Below are 25,189 nucleotides of genomic sequence, written 5' to 3'. Positions count from 1 at the left end.
AACTTTATATTATTTTAATATTTACATATTAAAAAGAAAGAAACATATAAAGGAGAATGAAAGGCTATGTATCAGGAGAAGGCCATATAAGATCTAACAGGAGAGTGTGAAATAGCAGTAATGAAGTCTCCAGCATTTGTGCACGAGTCTGCTGTTTTACGAAACTGAGGCTGGAGAAAAGCCATTTGGAACTCCACTGTCCAGGGGATTGTGTCAACTTGCTGAGTTTATTTTAAATCTAAAATCTATTGTGAACAGTTGCCTTAAAGGGAGTGTAACTGTGGGTCAGGTTAATTAGGAATTTTAGGAGCTATCATAGTAGTAATTGTAGTCTTATGTATGTGCTTAAAATCTTTTACCTTGTTAGTAAATATTTTTAATTTACTTTTTAAAAATCTCTCAGGGTCTTGTTGGGCTTATTACTTCTGAATTCAGTGCACACATCTTGTAATAAATATAACTTGCAAAACCGTTGTGACAGCGCGACCAAGTTTCCCTCATGGATTTGGTCCGCCTGGCACACATCATCTGCCACATCATAACAAAGATCATTTTGAGAACTCAGAACCACTTATAATTATTTCCTGTTTATTCACAAGACAAGATTTGCATAAGTAATTATGGATGAATTTTTAAAATGTTGTACGAGTAAATCACTGATATGTGAAGTAACAATGTGAAAATTCAGTTAAGCACTGAACTGTTATTAAATAAAATAACCCAGATTTATAAGTAGTTAGTATTTAAAAATAAAAATTTCAATAAAAACACAGAGTCTAAACAGAAAGGGACACTGCCTTCGAAAATTCAGGTATATGTTATAATATAAATACTATTAAATCTGGGTTTATAGTCACATCTCTAAATTCAGCAATTTTAGAGAAACAATTAAGACACCAATACAATTAATACAGAAAACTACTGCAATATTTTGCACTAGTCATCAGTTGTAATCTAGGTATGCTGCCTTTCCTCAAATATATAAAACTTCCTGACAGATTAGCAACCAGCATTTTATGTACACCACAAGTGATAGAGGTAAGAACACAAAATAAATGTGAATAAGCAGAATTTCATGCAATGTGTATTCAATCACAACAAATGATAGCTACCATAACTAATATTTGGATTTTACCTGCATTGAGCTGCTTGCTTTTTCGGGGAGATCTAAGCTGCCTTTGAAATGGGTCACTTGTACCATAAAGTTCAATAGTTCCCATGCTGAGTAGAATGGTCTTTTGCATAAAGTCCACAATAGCCAAACCATTACAGTTTCCAAATGCCACACTGCAGATAAAGTACAAAGAAAAATGTAGGTAAAATTTTGTTTTCATGCTGCAATACACAAATTAATTTATTTAGAATGATACAGACTTTTATACTACAAAGATCACAAAGTAATTACAAATGAAGGAGGGCAGTAAAACTATCCTCCCACCTCAAAACCTCAGAGTTTAAATTATTCCAAGTTTTTGCTTCCAGTACTCCCTCTGGGAGTCCATTTCAAGATGGACTTCCCAATATCAGTCCTACATTTGCCTTTTACTAATTTAAACCCATCACTCCTTTTGACCCATTTGATGAAAAGTAATTTTCTTGATTTATCATTTCCATACAATTTATAATTTTGTATACTCATTAAAATTAATCATCAAATGTCTCTTTTAAAGACTAAAGGCCCAAGTTACGCTAGTCCTTCCTCATAACTCTAAGACTGGAAATCAGCCTTGAGGCTTTTTTATGTTTCCAGCTCTTGAAAGACTCCTGTATCTCAGTGAGGACATGGACACAGTAGTCGAGGTGGTATGGCCAGAGCACTTTAAAGTTTGATCATGAATTCTCTAACTTTTATTCTACCCCTTTTGACTATATATTTCAACATTTGATTGGCTTTGTTGATTGCTTGGTTGGAAACTTGATGTTTGCATGTACAAAGTCTCCTAGGTTTTTGTACAATTCATTTATAACTCATAATCCATTTTTCAACTGATCACATTTACAAGTGAATGCCACATTTGCAAAGTACTGTCTTCTGTGAGGTCTTAGTATTTTGCTTTCAGCCTTATACAACATACAGGTGTAATTTTTCTCACTCCAGATTAAATGTTTATACTTGACAACAGTTTCTCACATGAGATAATCTGTTTATGCAATGATATGCTGAAATAAAGTCAGTTGTAATTTAGCATTACAGTCAGTTTGATGGAAGAGTCAGATTATAGCTATGTGAATCATATTACTGAATGGAAGTATGCAGTGGGGTGCCCCAGGAGTCAGAATTAGAAGTGTTGCTTTTCTTATATATAAATTACCTGGGCTTGGGTATAGTGAGTAGAATTTTGAAGTTTACCGATGATACAAAATTTGACAATGTAGTAAATAGTGAACAGGATAGTAGCAGACTTCAGGAGGACATAGACAGACTGGTAAAATGGGAAGGGACAAGGCAGGTGCAATTTAATATGAATAAGTGTGAACTGATATACTTTGGGAGAAACACATAGATCGGCAGTATAATTTAAATGGTAGTATTTTGAGGAGGATGCAAAAGCAGAGGGACCTGGAGATGCATATCTACAAATCCTTGAAGGACAAGTTGATAAAGCAGTTAAGAAAGCATTCAGGATACTTGGGTTTGTAAATGGGGGCATTGAATACAAAAGCAAGGAAGTTATGCTAAACCTTTACAAATCATTAATAGGCCTCATCTAAAGTACTGTCTACAAACCTGGTTACCACACTCAAGGAAGGATGTCAAGATCTTGCAGAGGGTACAGAGGAGTCTACCAGGATGCTAGAGTTGAGAGACTTCAGTTACATGGAGAGATTAGAGTAACTGAGGTTGTGATCCTTAGAGCAGAAAGCTTAAGGTGAGACTTAATAGGTGTTCAAAATCATGGGGTGGGATCGTCCCAGATTTGCACTAAGTGCGGTAGCGGCAGATAAAGTGACGTTTTACCCACCGGCCAGGATGGCTGATTTTCACACCGTATTGTCCCAAACCCATCGCATTACATATGCATTCCCGGGAAACATGCCATTTCCATGGCTGGCGGGCTCTCATTCAACCACCACGACATCACCTCGCTGCTTCATCATGCCAGACACATTTGAAGCACAGCCGCGCTCAGTGCTTCCAGCCCAGGACTGCAGCAAAGAAGACATGGCCCCTAAAGGCAAGAAGTCTGCAGCCCTTGAGCACCTTTTGGATGCCTTGGAGGCCCGTTGTGATGTCCTCTACCCCCGCTCTGGCCACACTCCGGTGATCAGTGCCAATGTTGCACAGAAGAGGTTGGCCATCCAATGCAGATAGAGAATGAATGATCTCATCCGTGCAGCCAGGATATGGCAACCATCTCATCACTATAAACTCACACACTTAAGCCCATCACACATTCACTGACATCTCACTCATTGCCAACTCGAGGGACATCACCACCCATTCTCACACACATACTCTCACATGTCCATTTGGCCTCATCTCCTCTGGAGAATGCTTCCTCAGCCCACACCATCTTGAGGCCACTAGCACAGGTCAACATGTGCCCCCTCACACACCCTGGGATACCCTTCTTCCCCAGTACTGCTCTTGTCCTGCAGCCTCTTCCCTTACCTGAAGCCACTTCTCCGTCTTCCCCAAGCAAGACCTTGCCCTGCAGCTGTTGAAAAGTCACCCACATATGGCTGATCTGGTAGGTAGAGACCTACCCGTGTGCCCCCCTAGAAGTGCTGTGGTGCTGTCTGTGAAGCCTGGTGCTGGTGACTACAAGTGCTGACCAAAGCGAGGTAGGCAAAGAAACCTTGAAGTCCCGAGAAAAGTGCAGCCCGCCAAGTGCACGCCTTATATATTCTGTTGTGAAATACGTCGGTGGAAAGACACAGTGGGCGGATGATCCAGCGGGGTGGAATGAGTCTGGTGGGCTGGCGTTATAATGATATGCTGATGTATTACAATGAGATTCCTGACGTCCAATGGCGGGGAATGCGACCCACCATTGGCGGGCAGAGCGAACAATTGCAAACTGGTTTCACGACGTTGTGAAACTGATTTCTGGCCTTCTCGCCATATTGTCCGCTCACGCTACTGAACATACCTGACGCCGATGGGCACGGAAAATCCCGGCCATGAACTGATTTGAAAGAAGAAGAAACTGCTTACAGTTGCAAAAAGGTCAATAATCAGAGGATACAGGCATTGACAAAAGAACATATAGCAAATGAGCAAACATTTTTTTTAAGCAGTGAGTTGTCACAATCTGTAATGCATGTCTGAAATGGTGATGTAAGTAGATTCAATAATAAATTTCAAAAGGGAATTGGATAAACAATTGAAGGGGGCAAATTTGCAGGTCTATGGAGAAAGAGGAGAGTCAGACTAACAAAGAGCTTGCTCAGGCATGAGTGGAAATCTTCTGTCGAATACCTTTATAAGATTTCCATCAAAATTTCTCTAAGTTAGTGGTTGGAGTCCCTATGGGAATTCCAGGTCACTATATGCATCCATCCAGTTCGAACAGTTTTGTTGTTTAGCAACTGGAATGTTAAAGAATAACATGTTACAGAGTCACTTTGGTGGAAGCCTAAGATCAAGCCATCTATAGTCTCCCTGCTTAGGGAATGTGGCATTATCCTGCAAACTTAAAAGAGGAAAATGAAAACAGCTGGGGACAAAAGATCAAATATTTTTCTTCTCTGTGGGAGACTAGATCAGCTCCATAAATAAAGCAAACCAACATGCACTGCATAAATAGGACACAGTTTCAGTGGGATTCTTCTAATCTCATTAAATAATTTTTCTTCTCTCTGTGGAGGTACCTTTCTCACACAATCCAGTCAGGGCTGGAAACTTGCAAGTAGATTAATTGGAGTAAGCACTAATTGATGAGTCCTGGTCTGGCTAGGGCTGTCTCATTTTAATAAAGGTGGCAATCTTTCAGCTTGAGTTTGGTGCTGGCAGCATGCTGGAAAAGTGGGTGGATGGAATTGAGTAGTCCTTAGAAGGCTGCTGACAATGGCTGACTCTAAAGAGATGCAGCACTTAAAGTAGCCAGAAATGGGGGCAAAAATTCTCAAGGGCAATTAGAGATGGGCAATAAATGCTGATCTAGCCAGTGGTGCCCACATCCATTGAACAAATAAAAGAAAATTACTACCACCTTTAAGAAAGCTAAACAAATTTGCAATGCACATTTCAACCTTTCCAGGTGTTGTTTGGAGCAAAATCATTATTAGCACAATAAATGTGGAGGCAGGATACAAAGTCTGTCGGCAAGTGGTACAAGAGCAGAGAACTTGAACTCCTTAACTGATGTCTGGTGAAATGGAGGTGCTGCTTCATGAGATTAGTGTGAGGAGGGTTGCAATGTTTTCAAATTCAGAGATAGCAGGACATTGGCCTAGATTTTCATGGAGTCGCGGAGACTCTGACCCTTTTCCAAAATGGTGTCAGGACACTGGATCCGGAAATCCCACCCCCATTTCTAACAGATCCTATTTTCGCAGCTGGGGAATGGCGCGGGGCATGACTCACACATGGGGGAAACACAAGCCCAATAGGGCCATTTGACCTCAGAGCAGACGACATTATCCTATAGTATGTGACCTACTTTGTTTTTTAGAATAAATATAAATGCTTGTAAAAGGCAGATAAAGTCTGTAGAACTGTCAAGCTGTCAAGTTATCTAAATGCCCTGCCCTTTAAATAAAAAAAAACAGCCTGCCAGTGTCTCTGAGTTGAAAAAGAAAATTGATGCTTGCAGTTTCAAAAGCTATTTGTTGGATAACCGTAAGGGCTATCATTATAGCATGATTACTGCTTTTCACATCCAATGATCACAGCGAGGGCTGTAAGTTCATAACAAAAATAAAAATACCTGGAAAAACTCAGCAGGTCTGACATCATCTGCAGAGAGGAACACAGTTAACGTTTCGAGTCTGTATGACTCTTCAACAGAACTAAGGAAAAATAGAAGAGAGGTGAAATATAAGCTGGTTTAAGGTAGGGGTGGGACAAGTAGAGCTGGAGATTGCCAAAAGATGTCATGGACAAAAGGACAAAGAGATGTTGACGGTGGTGATATTAGCTAAGAAATGTGCTAATAGGTGACATTAAGGGTAGAAAGCAGGACGGGCAAGGTACAGATAGCCCTAGTGGGGGTGTGGGGGTGGGGTGGGGGGAAGTGATCGAAATAGGCTAAAAGGTAGAGATAAAACAATGGATGGAAATACATTTAAAAATAATGGAAATAGGTGGGAAAAGAAAAATCTATATAAATTATTGGAAAAAAGGGGGATCGGAAAGGGGGTGGGGATGGAGGAGAGAGTTCATGATCTAAAATTGTTGAACTCAATATTCAGTCCGGAAGGCTATAAAGTGCCTAGTCGGAAGATGAGGTGCTGTTCCTCCAGTTTGTGTTGAGCTTCACTGGAACATTGTAGCAGGCCAAGGATGGACATGTGGGCATGAGAGCAGGATGGAGTGTTGAAATGGCAAGCAACAGGGACATGCTTGCGGACAGACCGAAGTAAGACTGTAAGTTCATAGTTTGATTATAAGCTCCAACAGCTTATTAAAGGATCAGCATGAGTACAAATGTTTGATTTTATAAGTGATTAAGTATAAGGATTTAAATGTATTGAATGGGCTTTTATCAATGAGAGTGTTTTTTATGTAGTGAAGTCTATAATAGATACTTAAAACTTTGTTTTATTTCATATCAACATGGCTTCTGAGTCAATCCGTGGTGAATACTGGGTAAGTTGACATGGACGGCTTAAGGGTAAACATGGTGGGTGCGGAATGGGTTGGAATGAGTTGGCACTAAGTTGGCATGGGGCTATAAGGGGCCATGAGGATGAGTGAAGGGGCGTGGGTTGGTATGGAAGGTATGAGGGGCCATTAGGGGTTGGTGGGGGCATGGGTTGGCATGAGTTGGCACAGGTTGGACCTGGGGAGTGGGTGGAGAAGTGGGGAGGTTTGAGGGATGAGGGTTGTAGGGCTTAATATTGAACAACACAAGTGAGACGAAGTCCCAGAGAACTGGGGCAGGCCTTTTAACCAGCCTGAAATGAAGATTCTGCAATTCGGGGCACTTATTCCCAAGATGGGTGTGGTGAGCCTGAAAATTTCCTGACTCAGCATTCCCACTTCAGGAGTGAAAATCTGGGCCATGTCTGACAGTAACTGGCAATCAAGCTGAACTCATGTGTGCACTATCCTTAAGAGTTTATTTGAAGAAAGCTGCCAAGGTCTCAAATTGATCCTGGGGTCCTGGCCCATAGTCTTTGCTGGGGGGCAACCTCCAGGCATCTTTCAGACTCCAGAAGCCAGGTTCCAGATGCTGCAGGCTGACTAAAAAATCTTTAGCCTTGAAAGGCCTTTTAAATATGTTAACGAGTTACCGGCTGCTTGCGGCTGGGTAGCCATCACCCTGCCTGACCCGCCTGCATAAAAATGGCCTGGAGTTGGGAGAATGCTGACAAATCTGCATGCCAGCTGGCACTTGGAAATTCTGGGCCTACCCACCTTTGGCGGGTTTCTAAAATCCAGCCCAAGCAGTGCTTGCCAAAGGAAATACATAACAGTAATGACGCTATCCAGGAGCAATTAGAAGATGACGTTAGTAAAGCTTGTTCTTCAGTGGTTGGGGACAGTTGCATCAGGGAGTCTCATTTGACTGAAGTTCCTAGAAGTAAAGAACTGCAATTGTCTTCATGAACAACACTGTCTTCAAAAATGAGGTTTTAACAATTTGCACAATTTGTACCTTTGATGTAGATAAAGTATGGTTTTCAATTGTTCTTTAGAAGGCTCAAAAGATACAACTTGGAAGCTGAAAAACCACTCTCTTTTACCTGGTTAAGCTGATCATTCAAAACAGTCATTAATAATGTCTATTCTGTTTAGAACTTTACAATATTTTTCATGCTTACTTGAAAAGTACAATTGTGAACCGGAGAAGGAAGGAGGTTGACTAATAACACCATCCAATTCTTATGGCTTGTACCATTCTCATTCATCTTCGTCATGGCTTTTGTGCAACCACAGAAAATAACAGTATCTTACAATACAAGTTCTATTGGATGGTGTCTCTTAGAAACTAAATTGGAGGACTGTAAAAGCAATTTGAAAGTATTGCCCGTATGTCTCTTATATCAATTTTTGCAAATACCAACATAGCTACACATATACTGAGTGAGCTGAGAATATAGCACTGAGTCACAGCCAAAATTGAGGAATAGTAACAACCCGCTGCCCTGATGGTTCTGTGTACTTTATGAAATGCAGCAGTGAAGTGGATTGGGTAACCAGGTGACACTGCTGCTGTTCTTCTGTAGGAAAGGAAATGAGAGAGGTGACATTTTGAGCAATGCGTAAGGCATCTGTTGATATAAGGGTTATCATTAGTTGAAATGACAGCAGTAGCCTAGAATGGGCAAGAGACAAAATTGAGAGCTTTGGTGTCCTTGATTACTATTGACAATGCTGAATCTAGTTGGAGCTTGGATAGATGACAAAGCTCTGCGACAGACTTCCTGCTTGCCTAAAGCCTTCAGAGGCCTGTGTTATTGGCAGGCAGTTAAGCCAAGGCCGCTAGATATGGTTGGCGCTATGCCCAATGCAACAAATGCAGCTTGGGTATCTGAGTCCCTCAGTATTCCTTTTCTCATGTTGCATTATTTTAACAATGAGATGCTATATTTTGGATATATCCAAACCAAACCTATAATTGACATTACCTTCATTTGCTGTCCTCATTGGATTATGCAGCTTCTACTTAGATGCCTTGTGGCTTTCTGAGCTCCTGCGAAAGTTGGTAGTGGAAGAGCTCTATTTTTCCATCTGCTTCTGTCCTGCTGTCGTCCTGTAAATGATTTACTTACAGTCCGCTTTCCAATGCCTTAATGGGAAATAATGGTCTTTTTTTTGGGATGTTTAAATCTAAGCTTACCATAATGAGTTAATAAAAATTCTTCCCCGTAAAACAAACTCAGATGAAAAAAAATTCATATTTAAACCTGAAAATAATTCTGATAAAAACATTGCATGAAAAGTTATAAATAATACATATGACATAGAGTTTACAGCACAGAAACAGGCCATTTGGCACAACTAGCCCATGCCGGTATTTATGCTCGACTTGAGCCTCATCTAATCTTACCTCTTACAAATCTATCAACGTAACCTCCATTCCCTTCTCCCTCATATGCTTGCCTAGCCTCCCCTTAAATGCATCTGCAGGCTATCTGCGGCAATCACTCTGTGGTAGGGAATTCCAAATTGTCACCATTTTTTGGGTAAAGAAGTTTCCTCTGAATTCCCTATTGGAATTCTTGGTGACTATCTTATATCGATAGTCTCCATGTTTCGCTGGTGTGAGTAAATAACGAGGCAGGCTCGGAATGATAAGGTGTGAAAACCCCCCATTTTCGTCGATGGGTCGGACTCCATTTTACCCGCCTGCTACCGCACTTAGTGCAAATCTGGGAAAATTGTGCCCTCTATATCTACCCTATCAAAACTTTTCATAGGGCAGAATTTTCAGTTCGGCAAGCCCGGGATTGGCCGGGAAAAGGATCGTTGCCCGTGACAGGCTCCCGACCGCAATTTCATGCTGGCGGGCCAATTAAGGTCCACCCAGTGTGAAATGCGGCTCCCCACTGTTCGGGAAGAGCCGGGCGTGGACGGGGGCCTGTCGCAGGGCGGGTCCAATGGGGACCCAGCAGCTGGTTTTAAAATGGCACAGGGAGTCCCTTGAAGGCTGCTGCCGAAGAACGTCTCTTCTGTCCCTCGTTACCTAACGTGATGGAGTTGAGTGTGGCTGAAGATGCCAGGCGGGAGGGCAGGTTGGGTGGGCACTCAGCCCCCACTTTTCAGATGAGTGCCTTGCAGTCCTCCTGGAGGAGGTGGCCACCAGGAGGGCCATCCATGTCCCCAGAGATGGGAGGAGGAGGCCACCGCACCTCACAAAGAGAGCATGGGAGGAGGTTGCAGCACAGATTAGCAGCTATAACGTGGTGCAGCACACATGGGTGCAGTGCTGGAAGAGGTTCAATGACCTGCTGCGCTCAGGAAGGGTGAGTACTGTGTTGGCATGGATCAGTGTGCAGAAGTGATAAGGTGTGGCTGCCCCCCCACTCCCCCGCCCCCGTGGACCTCAAGGTGCTAGAGTCTGATTGCCAACTGTCAATGATGCCTGAGCAGGCCAAGGGGGTGGGCTCTGGCTGCTTGGGCTTAGTGCCATGTGGCTCGAGGGCCGCGATTTGGATGTGCCCTGTGAGGTGTTCCTCGCCTAGGGTTGGGTAGGTTGCAATGGTGCTGCAGGTAAAGAATGGACTAATCAATGCTCCTCTGTCCTTTCAGGAGAAGATGAGCTACAACCAATCAGAGAGGTCATGTACAGCAGGCGGAGGTCTGCCCAACCTGCTGCTCTCCAGATTCAAGTGGGAAGCCCTAGAGCTAGAGAGCTGGCACACTCCCCATGCAACCGGGCGAGGAGATGCGGGGGTGCCAGATGAAGGTGCAGTGCACAGAGGTGAGAGTTTCATATTGCGCAACCATTCTAGTGGGGAAACTTTAACTTCTCCTGGTCCTATGGCATCCTTCGTGAGCTGAACCCTTCAGGACCACATTATCACCGGACACAGATGCTGATGAGATGGGGGGTCAGCCACATCTTAAAGGTTCTGGGAACACACAGAGAGAATGACGGAATTCTGTGCCGCCAGCCCACGACATTCTGGCAGCAAAGATAAGCCCCATCGAGGTGCAGGCACAACTAATGTGACCAGTGACAGTGGAGGTGCACAATCAGTGTGCTGGGAAGGTTGCACAAAGCACAGAGGAGAGACCCTGGACTGAAACACCTGTCTTTATCTTGTGCAGTGACCAAGGTTTCACATGTGAGTGACACGAACACTGCTCATCAGAACAAGGAGCCATAGGCAAGGAGACACTCTTGGGAGTTTATTAATAAAGTGAACATTATGTATAAGTGATTAACACCCATGCCCAGGCTGTGCAAAAACATCTTCTTAACCTTCCTAACCCTGCTGCTACATCTTAGTGCTCCCCGACATCCACAACGGAGGTGGAGGCAGCCTGCTGACTGCTACCCCCTGTCTGTGTTAATTTTGACGGGCGTCCTCTGGATGTCTGAGACCTGGAGGGACCCAGCCTGCTTTCAGGGTCCTGCTGTGTGGCAGTGGCAGCTGGATTTCCTGGGGTCACAGTAAGAGGGTATTCAGATGGGCCAGACACTCCCGGAGTCACCTGGGTGGATGGCCCCAGGGTGTGCACCTGCTGATCTTCCTCCCAATGGGTGTCCGAGGGCCCCTGGCTGACTCCTTGAGGAGAAGGGGAAGCTGGAGTGAGATTAAGCTGCCCCTCACCCCTCTCACGTTGACACTGTTGGAGGCCAACTATGGCGTCAGTGATGGAGTTCAGCCCACGTAGCAATGCAGGATTGATGTCCTGGATCAAGGTCTCCATGGCGGCCACCATCCTGCCAGTGTTGACCTTGGTGCATTGGCATGCTGGCGCTATCACCTCAGACTGAAGGCGGACGGACTTCTCCATCGTGCCTTTCAATCCGAGGAGTGCAACGGACATCCCTTCCTGATGCTCCTGAACTTGCCTCTGCAGCTCCAGCAACTGAGGTATGACAAGTCCAGAGGCTCATCACCTGACTTGGACTCAGCAGATTTCTGTTCTCCAGCTGTCCTCTGAGTGCAGGAAACCTGGGAAGTCCCTGCCACCGCCTGCTGTGGATCATTCAGAGCAATATGCTCACCAGATTGTGAGCTACTCTAAAACTTGGTCCAACCAAGGTGTCTCTCTCTGCCCTGGTGGAGGGTGTGGATGAGAGTTGTGATGGATCTTCAATGAGGGTTTCAGCAGATTCTTCTTCTGAGGTGTCTTCAGGGCTTGAGTTGAGGACCTGGGTCGTGGACTCTCTTGTTTGTTTCCCAGGGGTGCCTGTGAGAGCAAGGAGAGATAATTGGTGCATGGCAGTGACCTGTGAAACAGGACATATCACTCACAGCATGGTTATCTGATGGATGTTGCACTGTTGGATCCTCACTTGTTTGAGCACTGCCAATCTCACCGTCAGTACAGGAAAGTTCCAGATCTTCACCAGCCAGCTGGATGACTCTATTTTCAAAGTCCATGAGGACCTTGATTTCAGACATGCCTCCAGCAATCCGCCTTTTTTTGTGTGCCAGGTTGTTCTGTATGAATACAGAAGGAGAGAGTATAAGCAGAATGCCTGCCTGGCCAGATGATGTATGCCTGGCATGTGTGGGTAGTGAGTGATCCCATGGACGGGATGAGGATAGGAGTGTGTGTGAGAGGGTGAATGGTGATGTCCCTTGTATTGGCAGTGAGTGAGATCCCTGTGGATATACGATGGGTTGTGACTGTGTGAGTTGAGAGTGATGAGAAGAGTGACTTACCCTGGTGGAATGGAGGAGATCATTCATCCTCTTTTGGCACTGGGTGGCTGTCCGCTTTTGCAGGGCATTGGCGCTGACCACTGCTGCCACCGCCTCCCACGCTGGATTTGTTACCCTGCTTGCTGGCCTTCACTCAGAGTGGGGGTAGACAGGCTTGCATGGCATCCAAAAGGCGTTCCAGGGATGCATGACTGAATCGGGGGGCTGCAGCCTTCTTGCCTTTTGGGGCCATATCTTCTCTGCAACAGTCCTGGGTTGGAAGCACTGAGAGGTGTACGCATGGCTGCACTTTAAATATGGCACCTGGTGTGAGGAAGCTGCAAGGCAATGGCATGGCAGGCGAATCGGAGCCCGCCTGCCAGCGAAACGGCATGTTTCCTGGGAAGGCATGATTAATGAGGTGGGAGTGGGGCGACACAGCGTGAAAATTGCAGCCGGGGGTGAAACGTTCTTTTTCCCGCCTGCTACTGCACTTAGTGCAAATCTGGACGATTCCACCCTATATCCTTTGTATAATATGGAGACCAGAGCCAGAACAAAAAGATTGTATTCATATAATGCCTTTCGCAACCTCAGGATCTCCCAAAGAGAGATCCAATTTACATCCAATTTATTTACTTCTGAAGTGTAGGAAATATGGCAGCCAAATTCCACACATTGAGCATTGACAAACAGCAATGTAATAATGACCAGATAATCAGGCTTTTAATGATATTGGTTGAGGGATAAATATTGGCAGGGTCAGTACGGAGAACTGCTATCCTCTTCTTCAAAATCATGTCTTTAGCGTCCACCTGAGAGGACAGATGGCTTAACGTCTCATCCAAAAGATTGCACCCTCTACAGTGCAGCACTCCCTCAGTATTGCACTTAAGGGTCAGCCTTGATTATGTGCTCAAGTCTCTGGAGAAAATCCAAATTATTTTCTCTTTAAGACCTTGACAGCTTGGAGTTTCCTTTGCAATCATTTAAAATTGAAGTTGTAGCAAAAAAATGCAACTCCAGTGCAAAAGCCAGAAAATTACATGGGGCAGAATTTCCCGGTCAGCGTGCAGGGGCGGGACCCGACAGGGGGTGCCAATCGGGAACCCGTCCGCCCGCAAACGTGCCCAAACAAAACCCCCCGACAGGCATAAAATTCTGCCCATAATGTAGTCATGTAAAATTTTGTATGCATTCTGTTTTTAATAAGGCAATGGTTTGACACATATGCAATAAGTCTGTACACAAAATGCAGCCAGACGAATAAAATCATGGGCTGAAGGAGTGTAAAACATATCTAAGATCTGTGTCCCTAATTGTCCAATTCTTCTGAACCCATACAACCAGTGCCCTATACAATGTCAAAAGTGTATGTCAATTCAAATTATGCAAAATGATTATATAATGAAGTCAAAATACTGCAAGCACTTGAAGTATAGAGCCTAAATCACAAACATCTGGATTTAGTAAATATTTGATAAATCCATGTTCTTAAATATCACCCTCTACACAAACATTTCAATATACCGTATGAGCCTCTAAAACTGATGACACAAGTTTCATTCAGATATGCATTTGTTCATATATTCTTGACATTACTGGTATATTTGTAAAACATTAAAGAAAAAGAATGGAACAAACAAAGATTTAACATATTAATCCAACCACCTAGGCTTTTCTTTTTTATTGTGCATGAACATGAAAACTACTTGTTTGAAAGCTTGTCTGAAGATCTGGGTTCCTGCTTATTCAATAGCACAATTATTTCACGCTTGTGTTACTTACAGGCCATAGGCAGAGCTTACTGCTAGGCTTGTGATTTGTTGAGGTGGTTCTCCATCTATCCAGACCAGCTGAATGACAAGGTCAGCCTGGTACCCAGGAGTCATTTTGACAGGACGAGTTTTCACCCTTTAATGAAAAAAATAAGATTATAGGATAAGAATCCTGGATAAAATAAATTCAAACTGGAACTGTTTTTGAAATTAATAGCATATTACAGACATGGAAAATGCCATAGTACAATTATATTATTATTTTATTACCAACATCACATATGAGTAAAAAAACTTCAACATTTAAACCATACACTTATTTGTCAATTATTTTTCTAATATCTTTATTTTTCCAGTGCTCTTCCCAATTAGCTACACTGCCTGCTTTAGATGAGAGACTGAGGCAATCTTGCTATTTTCCTGATTTCCATTATACTGCTTGGCCTAGAATTTGCTGACAAAATAATGGTGAGTTTAATGGCGCTTGCCATTATTAAGATATAAATGGTACAATAACTTGTGGCAAGGAAGAGATACCCTGTGAATTGCGTATCACCAGAAGTTGAACAACCCACGCTGCTCTGCCATTACTCTCTCGAAAATTGCACCTTATCCACAGCTTCCCCGTTATTTTTAAGAGCTTGTTGGATTTGCACATTAAACTCACTGCAGAGTTATGGCTAGTACTTTACAGCATAAGTACCCTTTTAACAATGCAATATTTATTAGTGCAATGCCAATCAACCTCTCAGGCCCAGAAAAGGAACAATTAAACTGTTGAGTCTCATTCCTGCATGTAGTAAATTCTTCTGGGTCATTTAAAAAAAAATTTAAAGTCTTTCTTCCTACTTTTCATTTGTCTTTTTTTCTATTAATTCAATCTTTCTTTCCCTTTATTTCTCTTTCTGTACCTGATTTGAATCTAAGCCACACATTCCAATTCACCCTTCTCCTCTGTCATTCTTAAAATTTATAACAATATCTTGCATTTACAAATGAACCTTTAATATTGTAAAATGTCTCAAGATGTGTCAGAGGAATGTTATCAAACAAAATTTGGGCAGATGACTACAAGCTTGGTCTAAGAGATAGATTTTAAGGAGTATTTTACAGGCAGAAAGAGAGGTATGGAGGTAGAAAGGTTTAGGGAGGGAATTCCAGAACTCTAGGCCTCAGCAGTTGAATGCGCAGTCACCAATGGTGGAGTCATTAAAATTAGAAATGCACAAGAGACCAGGATTGGAGAAGCGCAGATACCTTGGAGGGTTGGTGAGGCTGGAAGAAGATACAGATATAGGGAATAAGCCCAGGGAAGGATTTGAAAACAAGGATGAGAGCTTGAAAATCAAACCATTACTTAACCTGGAGCTAATGTAGGTCAGCAGTGTAGGTTGGCCTCCTCCTGAGGTCCCCAGCATCATAGATCTTCAGCCAATTTGATTCACTCCATGTACTATCAGTAAACAGATGAAGGCTCTGGATACTGCAAAGGCTATGGGTCCTGAAACATTCTGGCAGTAGTACTGAAGACTTCTGCTCCAAAGCTAGCTGTGTCCCTAACCAAGCTGTTCCAGTACAGCTAAAACACTGGCAACTACCTGACAATATGGAAAATTGCCCAGGTGTGTCCTATTCACAAAAAGCAGGACAAATACACCACTATACTGCTTCAGAAACTTAAAATCCTTTCGAGTAAATCCCACAATTATGAAACTCTTTTCTATGGCTATAATTGACAGTCCTATCTTTTTGGATGTCTCTTCTGGTACTGTTGTCTCAGGAAAGTAGACTCTTTAAGGGTACAGGGATTGTTGAACCAGGCAGGAAGGGTATTTGATGAGCAGATCTTTCTTGATCAAGAAAGAGTGTTATGTATAGTGATTCGGAATGCAAATGGAATGTTGGCATTTATTGCAAGGGGATGGAACATATAGTTTTGTATAGTAGGGAATTTTTACTGCAGCTGTACAGGAACTTAGTGACACCACATCTGGAATATTGTGAAAAAGGATACCATTTCATTAGAAGCAGTACGGAGAAGGGTCACTAGGCTCATTCCTGGGATGAGGGGCTTATCTTATGAAGAAAGATTGAACAGTTTGGGCCTATACCCATTGGAGTTTAGAAGAATGCGAGATGATCCTGTTGAAACATATAAGAAAGATCCTGAGGGGATCTGATAGGGTAGATACTGCAAGGATGCTTCCACTTGTGGGAGAGACTAGAACCATGGACACAGTTTAAGAATAAGAGGACTACTGTTTAAGACAGAGATGAGGAGAATCTTTTATTCTCTCAAAGGGTTGTTAGTATGTGGAATTCTCTTCCACAGAAAGCAGAGGAGCTGGGTCATTGAATTTTTTCAAGGTAAAGTTAGAAAGATTTTTGTTAGACAAGGGAGTCAAGAGTTATGGGGGGGATGGGGGAAGATGACCAAGTGGAGTTAAGTCCACAACGAGGTCAGTCACGATCTTATTGAACGGCAGAGCAGCCTCGAATGGCTGAATGGCCTACTCCTACTCCTAAGTCCTATGTTACTATGTAGTGAGAATCACCCCATGTCTCAGTGTTACTGTTGGATGTGTTCAGGGAAAAGGCTACAATCTCTTAGATGCAGGACAAATTGGTTCTTGATCTTGTTTGTGTCCTTCTGTATAAGAACTTTTAACAGGAGTTTGATAAATGGATGAGGATATGCGCTGATGATGGGTCTCATTGACTGATTATGTTAATGTACTAGAACAGTTCTTTACATCCATTTAAGCAAAGTTAGACTTATGATAGGGTAATTTTCTTGCTTTGATTGTTATTATTAATTTGTTTGTAATTGTTTTAAATGAACAAGCAAGATACCCAAAATGAATTTCCATATGGACAACAAATTAAAATTGAATTGAATGGAATTGAAATCCAATCCAGCCAGATACTGCCCCAACACCCTCCTTTTGATCATCAGAAAAGTGATGTAAGATATCATCAGCAGTGCTATTAAGTGGCACTTACTCAGCAATAATCTGCTCATTGACGCTTGGTTGGGGTTCCACCAGGGCCACTCGGCTCCTGACCTCATTACAGCCTGGGTCCAAACATGGACAAAACAGCTGAACTTAAGAGGGGAGGTGAGAGTGACTTGTCCTTAATATCAAGGCAGCATTTGTCCGACTGTGGCATTGAGGAGCCCTGGTGAAATTGAACTCAATGGGTTTCAGGAGGAAATTTCTCCACTGGCTGGAGTTATACCTAGCACAAAGGAAGATGGTTGCGGTTTTTGGAGGCCAATCATTTCAGTCCCAGGACATTGATGCAGGAGTTCCAGATGGTAGTGTCCTCTGCCCAACCATCGTTAGCTGCTTCATCAATGACCTTCCCCCCATCATAAGGTCAGAAGTGGGGGATGTTTGCTGATGATTGCACAATGTTCAGTATCATTTGGAACTCCTCAGACACTGAAGCAAACTGTGCTCACCTGCAGCAAGACCTGAACAACATTCAGGCTTGGGCAAATCAGTGACAAATAACACTTGTGCCACACAAGTGCCAGGCATTGGCCACCTCCAACAAGAGAGAATCTAGCCATCTCTCCTTGACAGTCAAAGGCGTCACTATCACTAAATCCCCAACGATCAACATCCTGGGGTCACCATTGACCAGAAACTGAACTGAACAAGCCAAATAAATCTGTGGCTACAAAAGCAGGTCAGAGACTGGAAATTCTGAGGTGAGTAACTCACCTCCTGACTCCTCAAAGCCTGTTCACCATCTACAAGGCACAAGTCAGGAATGTGATGGAATACCCTCCAACTGCCTGGATGAGTGTGGCTCCAACAACACTCAAGAAGCTCAATACCACCCAGGACAAAGTGGTCCACTTGATCGGCACCCCTTCCACCAACTTAAACATTCACTTCCTCCACTACCAATGCACAATGGCAGCAGTATGTATGCATATAAGATGCACTGCAGTAATTCACCAAACCTCTTTTAACAGCACTTTCCAAACCTGCGACCTGCACCACAAGGGCAGCAGATGCATGGGAACACTACCACCTGCAAGTTCCTCTCCAAGTCACGCACGGTCCAGACTTGGAACTATATCGCCATTCCTTAACTTCCTGAACTCACTTCCTAGCAGCACTGTGGGAGTATCCGCACCAGATAGACTGCACCGGTTCACGGTGGAATGGACAATTAGGGATGGTCAACAAAAGTTGACCTTGTCCATATCCCATGAAAGGATAATTTAAAAAAAACACAGGGATGTTGAGTGAATGCATTGCGAGTTAGGATATGGGCAGCAAGTTTTTGGATGACCCTAAGTTTATAGAAGTGGAAGATATGGGCCAGGATTTTTCAGACAGCGGAGTTTCACTCCCAACCATCTGAGGAGTTGACAGTAAACACATTGTCACCAATACTGGTTGCCTGGCAGTCTTCTAACACTCCAAGGGCAGGATTTTGAGGTTGATGGGCGGGCGGGCCCAGGAGTGGACGGAAAATGTCCACCGTCTGCGATCGGGCCCCGTCTGCGATTTCATGCTGGTGGGCTGATTAAGGCCCGCCCACTGTGAAATGCGGCTCCGTACTGGCCGGGAAGGGCTGCGCAGCGGCGGGGACCTGTTGACCACCGGGTCCAATGGCCTAGGCAGCCCCTGGAAGGGTGTCACAGAAGGATGGGTGTTCAGCGTTCCCAATGGAGTTAAGTGCAGCTGGACACGGCGGCCGGAAGGGCAGGTCGGGTGGGCACTTGGCCCCCGCTTTTCTGACGAGTGCCTCGCGGTCCTCCTGGATGAGGTGGCTGCCAGGAGGGACACCCTTGTTCCCAGGGGTGGGTGGAGGAGGCCTCCACACCTTACCAAGAGGGCATGGGAGGAGGTGGCAGCAATGGTGAGCAGCCATGACGTGATGCAGCACACATGTGTGCAGTGCCGGAAGCGCTTCAATGACTTACAATGCTCAAGAAGAATGAGTACCTTGTTGGCGTGGGTCAGTGTGCGGAAGCGTAAAGGTCCGGCCGTCCCTCTGTGGACTTCAGGGATGCTAGCGTCTGAGTACCAACAGTCAATGACACTGGAGCTGGCCAAGTGAGGTGAGCCCTGACTGCTTGGGCTGAGTGCCTTGCAGCTCGATGGCCATGACTTGGATGTGCTCTGCAAGGTGTTCCTCAGGTGGGGTTGGCCAGGCTGCAATGGCACTACAGGTAGAGAGTGGACTAGTCAATGTGCTTCTGTTGTTTCAGGAGAAGACAAACCACAATCAGGCAAGAGGGCATGTACAGGCGGAGGGCAGCCCAACCTCCTGCTGCTCAACAGGTTCGAGCAAAACGCCCTGAAGCTCGAGAGCCGGCACACCCCCACCGCCACCCCCCCCATCCCCCGCGCAACCGGGCATGGAGAGGTGAGGGTGCCAGGCGAAGGTAAGAGTGCAGTGCACAGAGGTGAGAATTTCGACTTGTGCAACCATTCTAGTGTAGTGTCTTCATTGATGTGAGCCTCAAACCTGGAGTCCCCATTGACCATTGAAAGACGATGGCGCCGTGATGCAGGTCTCCATGGTCTCACCAGATTCTCCCTCTTAGGTATGCCAGCAGGTGTTCGCTCTGTGGACCCCGAAGAGCAACCCCTGACACCAGAGGACCAGCGAACTTCTGTTGCACCTGCATCACACCTGCACTCTGAACCAGACACCAGCGCAGCTACCAGCACCTCAGTGGGCATTGGATCGGCGGCTAGCACATTGGTGAGGGCAGTTCACATTCGCTTGAGGTGCAGGCAGAGGCAGAGATTTGCCAGAGCACCGGGGGTCAGAGGACTGCTGGGGACCAGGATGTTGCTCTGTCGAAGGCTGGTGATGAGCCTCTGGAGTCGTCCATCAGGCGGCAGATGCTGGATGTCTAGTGAGATGTGCGGGAGATCCATGAGAGTATGCATGCCATGAGCTCTGTTATGGAGGGGTCCATGCGGAGCATCAGCACTGTGTTGACCATCATGGTCAAATGCACTGCCTCCTCCATTGAGAGAATGGCGACTCTCATGGAGAGGCAGCTCTAGGAACTGAATCAGGGTTTCCTGGGGTTATGCTTGGACCTGCAAACCCTCATGCAGTGTCAGTGTCAGTGTGGGAGGTGGATGAGGCAACCAGTATCCCAGCTAGGTGCATGTCCATCAATGGTGAGCAGGGAGGTCCAGAGTGACCTCATGTTGGCGCACGAGCTGCTTGTCATTTCTGCAGGCTCCTCTCAGGGCACTCTGGATGACGGCAGCAGCTCCTTCGCCCATCCTCCAGTGACCGTTGCATCTGATGAGGCTGTGATGACTGAGGAGATGCCAGCCGTGGCACTGGCCGCTCCCTCACGGGCAGAGCCAGCACAGGCTCCACTGGCCAGAGAAGGACCATCAAGGCCAACAAGACAGCAGGATCAGCAGGCTGTCCCCAATGCTGGTGCCAATGAGGGGGGAGCACCTAGATGTAGCACTCACAAGTGTAAGTTAAAGGCACCATGAGCACAAGACGGTCAGGTCACGGGTGATTTTGTGTTCATTTATGTTTATTTTATCTACACTGGTCTGGGAAAGAGTTTGGAATTGTCAAAATAAGATAAATTTTGCTTTTGTCGCCATGGACTGAGCATGCTTCACCTTTTTATTTTATTGGTGCAGGGTACACCAGTATGTAAGTGGCTCTGAACTTTATTGCACAGGCACTCAGTATTCTTTGTGTTCAAATGAAAGTGTCATTTCAGACATCCGGGATGGAAGTGGCAGCCCTGGCATGCAGTTGAAGCTGATCTTTGGTAGCCTAGCTGAAAGACTGTTGGATCGAGGTGTCCCTGCCTTTCTGGAGGATAGAGAGGTCTGCCTCCATGCCCTCACGTTCTCCTCACCAGGCTCCTCTTCTGACTCACTATCGGACTCATCATCTGTGGCCTGTGCAGTTGTGTCAAGATCCTCTTCCTCCAGTGGGTCCCCCCTTGCCAGTGCTAGATTGTGGAGAGCGCAACATGCAACTGCTATCAGTGACACCTGCTCTGGGGGGTATTGTAGTGTACCCCCTGAACAGTCCAGGCATCGGAAGCGCATCTTGAGAAAACCTATGGTCCTCTCTACCACCGCCCTTGTGGAGGCATGACTCGTATTGTAACGCTGCTCTGCCTCTGTCCTTGGGTGGCGGAGAGGCATCATGAGCCATCTCTTCAATGGATAGCCCTTGTCACCCAGCAGCCATCTATCCAGTCGGGCTGGAGCACTGAAGAGCCTCGACACCTGGGAGTGTCTCAGGATGTAAGCGTCATGAGAGCTGCCAGAGTACCTTGCACAGACTTGCAGAATCTGCGTCCTGTGGTCACACAATATCTGCATGTTCATGGAGTGGAATCCCTTCCTGCTGATGAAAGCACCCGGCTGACCTGCTGACGCCTTGATGGCCTCTGAACTCCTCCCGCCAGCCTGAAAATAGAGGCTGGGCAGCAAAAAGCCCTTAGGTGGTCATTAATTGGCCACTTAGGGGCCTCAACTGGGGGCAAGGACGGGTGCTGGAGCTGGCCTAGGCCTCACCCATCCCACTGTAAAATTGCAGAGAGGTCGGGCCAGGTGAAAGTCCATTGGGAAGGCCGTCCAAAACATTTTGTGGCCAAACCCCACCTACAAACCTGCTGGCGAGGGAATGTAAAATTCTGCCCATGAGGTCAGCCAGGAATGCAGTAGACTAGTCAAGTCTAGAGGTAACAAATGCATGGACGAAGAATTCAGCAACAGACAAGGTAGAGTGGGCCGATGTTATAGAGGGGGAAATAGGCAGTATTAGTGATGGCGTAGATATGTGGTCAGAAGCTCATCCTGGGGTTGAATATGACCTCAGGGGCTGGATTTTCCCCTTGCAGACGGGAAACAAGAGCTGGGTATGTTTTATGTTAGAAATCTAACTCCAGTTGGAAACTGATTGAGTTTTGGATTTTCCCAGGGTAAGTCCTTAATTGATATGGAGATGGGCTTCCTGTCCAATTAAAGCTAGTGGGTGGCAGAAATGGAGGTCACTTTCAGACACTCAAGGCAGCCATCACTGAGGCTGTTGGCTGTCCTGAGGGAGAGGGTTTATGCCAAAGTCTGTCGCTGCACCACAGAGAAGTGAGATGTCACAGGAGAGCTGGAGAGGCTTGGCACCCATGAGGGAGAGGGGGGAGCTCCTCTTCCTAGACGGCGACAGGAGGAGGCCACCTTGTCATTCAGCAATGGCAACTCTCTGTTCAGCATCATCTCCCCCTGCCTCCAATTTCTCCTGCTCTCTTATCTCCTGTTCCTCCTCTGATGAGCCCTTCCAAGGCCTGCCCCTCATTAAGGTCCAAACCTCTCTGAAGGGCCATGTTATGGATAGTGCAGCAGGTCGCTATAATGACCGAGACTCTTGCAGCAAGGTGTTGGAGGGCACCATCCAACTGGTCTACGTACTGGATCCAGTACCCTCTGAGCCAGCGATGTCCCATCAGTTGTGAATGTGGTGTGTTGTCCGGCATTGGTAGAGAGGGCATCTGTCACCTAGGTGATGCATCTATGTGCTGCTGCCTATGGGATGACGGACAGGCGGGAGGACAGCCGCCCAGATGTCTATGTCAATCTGCCTAGAGACTTTTAGTTTCCATTGCCACAGGTTCTAAGTCTTTTACAGATCTCTTCGCCTTCACCCATAGATCCTGTGCCAAGCATAGTGTCACCTTCTCCTTTGTGCTTTCTCCTTTGTCCCTCTCCTCTGATATCCTGATGCCAGGGGCTCTGACCTTCCTGTGCAGGCTGCTGTTTCCCATCTCCAATAGCCCTGATTTCTGAGAGTGCATCAACCAATCCCATCCGCAGCCTTCCTGGTGCTCAAATGAAGTCCAAACAGCCGCTCTAATACCCATACAATGCTAGGCAATGGCAGGAGGGTGAAGACCCCCTGAACTGGCAAAGTCTTTAATTTTGGCACCTCCCTGGCCTGTGATGGGCTGTCCCACCTTTATAGAATCACAGAATGGTTGCAGCACAGAAAAAGGCCATTCATCTGTCCTCTCTGTGCTGGATCTTTGAAGGAGCAATTCACCTTGTGCCATTTCCCCACCATCTCACTGTAGTCCTGCACATTCTTCCTTTTCAGATAATAATCCAGTTCCTCTTGAATGCCTCAAATGAACCTGCCTCCACTACATCTCAGGCAGTGTATTCCAGATCCTAATCACTAGCTGAATGAAAAAGCTTTTCCTCATATTGTCATTGCTTCTTTTGCCAATTACCTTAAATCTGTGTCCTCTTGTTCTCGATACTTCCACCAACGGGAATAGTTTTTCCCTTTCTACTCTGTCCAGACCCCTCATGATTTTGAATACCTTTATCAAATCTCCTCTCAACCTTCTCTGCTCCAAGGGAAACAGTCCTAACTTCTCCACTCTATCTACGTTCCTCATCCCTGGAACCATTCTCATGGATCTTTTCTGCACACTCTCTAACCTTCAAAGGGTTAAGCCCTTTATCCTATAAAAAGCATTTACACTTACCTTTTTAAACTCTCCTGTCTCCATGGCTTTCCTCAGACATGTCCTCACCTCCATGCAGCTGGTCAGACAGACAGCTGGTAAATGCCAAACCCCCTCTGGGAAAATTGGAGAAGTTTTAAGATATGGACTTTTAATAAGCTGTCAATGATCCTAATTGTCTTGATAATAGGTGTGGGCCAGTTACAAGGCTCATGCTCTTCCATGCCCTCAGGAAGATTGGGGAGGGTGGAAATGGAGGGGGTACTTACAGACGTGTAACATCACAGCCATTTTTTGTTAACTTCCCGCCTCCAATTCAGCCCAATCAGCTCTAGGAAAACTGAACCTGAGGGTGCAAACAACCTGGCTCAACCTCAGGCAGTTGCCAGAGAGAAGAATGGAGTCAGTGGCTATAGAACAGAGTTCATAGCAGCAACCAAAGACAATGTTTTCTGTTTTTCCAAAATTTAGTTGGAAGAGATTTCTGCTCATTCAAGTCTGGATGTCAGACAGCATTCTGACAATTTATTCACAGTGGGAAAGGTCGAGAGAGGTGGTAGTGAGGTACAGCTGGGTATTGTCAACTTATGTGTTTACACATGATGTCATTGAGGGGCAGCATATAGATAAGAGAAGAGATAAATCCTTGGCGGACATCAGAGAGCCACAAAGCAGGAGCGGGAAGAGAAGCCATTGCAAGTGATTCCCTGGCTATGTGCGAATAGAAAAGAATCAGGTGAATGCAGACCATTCCAGCTGGGCAACAGTAGAGAGGTGTTGCAGATAGATAATGTGGTTAACCTTGTAAAAGGCTGCAGAGAGGCAGAGAAGGACAAGGAGGGACAATTTACTATCATCACAGTCAAATAGAATATCATTTGTGACTTTGATTAAGAGCTGTTTCTGTCCTGTGGCAGGGGTAGAAATCTAATTGGAGGCATTCAAATGAGTGGCTGGAATAGTCAAACACAGAAAGAGGCCAATCGGCCCATCAAACCTGTACTGGCTCTTTCAAAGAGCAATCCAGTTTGTTCCACTCACCCAATCTTTCCCCATATTCCTACAATTTTTTTCTCCTTCAATTATTTGTTCAATTTCCTTTTGAAGGCTACTATTAACTCTGTATCCACCAACCTATCAGACAGTGTATTCCAATTCCTAACCATCTGGTGCGTATAATTTTTTTCTGCCATCGCCTCTGGTTCTTTGACCAATCACTTATACCTGTGTCTTCCTTGTCTACAACAACCCAAGAAACTGTAACCTCTTTTTGGAAGCAATTTCAACCTAGATATTTTTGGTTATGAATATAACAGAACCAGCTATCCATAATTCATCACAATTTGCACTGAACTGGCAATCTTGCAAGCTCCAAACTTCTGGGGGTTGGAGTTAAGACAGCACTATGATTGCATAAAAGTAAATTTAGCTTCTATCTAACCTCTGCTGTGCTTGACATACTGTTCCTCACCTGGGC

At 45.3% G+C, this 25,189-nt stretch overlaps 1 protein-coding gene across 1 annotated transcript in view; it reads right to left on the bottom strand.

The window, feature by feature from the left end:
• Window positions 1-25,189, bottom strand: part of stxbp5l (syntaxin binding protein 5L) — a 578,167-nt gene that overhangs the window by 149,578 nt on the left and 403,400 nt on the right. The window contains exons 17-18 of the mRNA XM_078559960.1: window positions 14,224-14,349; window positions 1,136-1,287 (exon numbers count right to left, since the gene is read on the bottom strand). Coding sequence (XP_078416086.1) covers window positions 1,136-1,287; window positions 14,224-14,349 — 278 coding nt within the window. The remainder of the gene's footprint in view (window positions 1-1,135; window positions 1,288-14,223; window positions 14,350-25,189) is intronic.

The sequence above is a fragment of the Cetorhinus maximus genome, chromosome 16 (assembly GCF_964194155.1).
Source record: "Cetorhinus maximus chromosome 16, sCetMax3.hap1.1, whole genome shotgun sequence".
NCBI lineage: Eukaryota > Metazoa > Chordata > Chondrichthyes > Lamniformes > Cetorhinidae > Cetorhinus > Cetorhinus maximus.
This window is presented reverse-complemented; position numbering and strand designations above follow the sequence as displayed.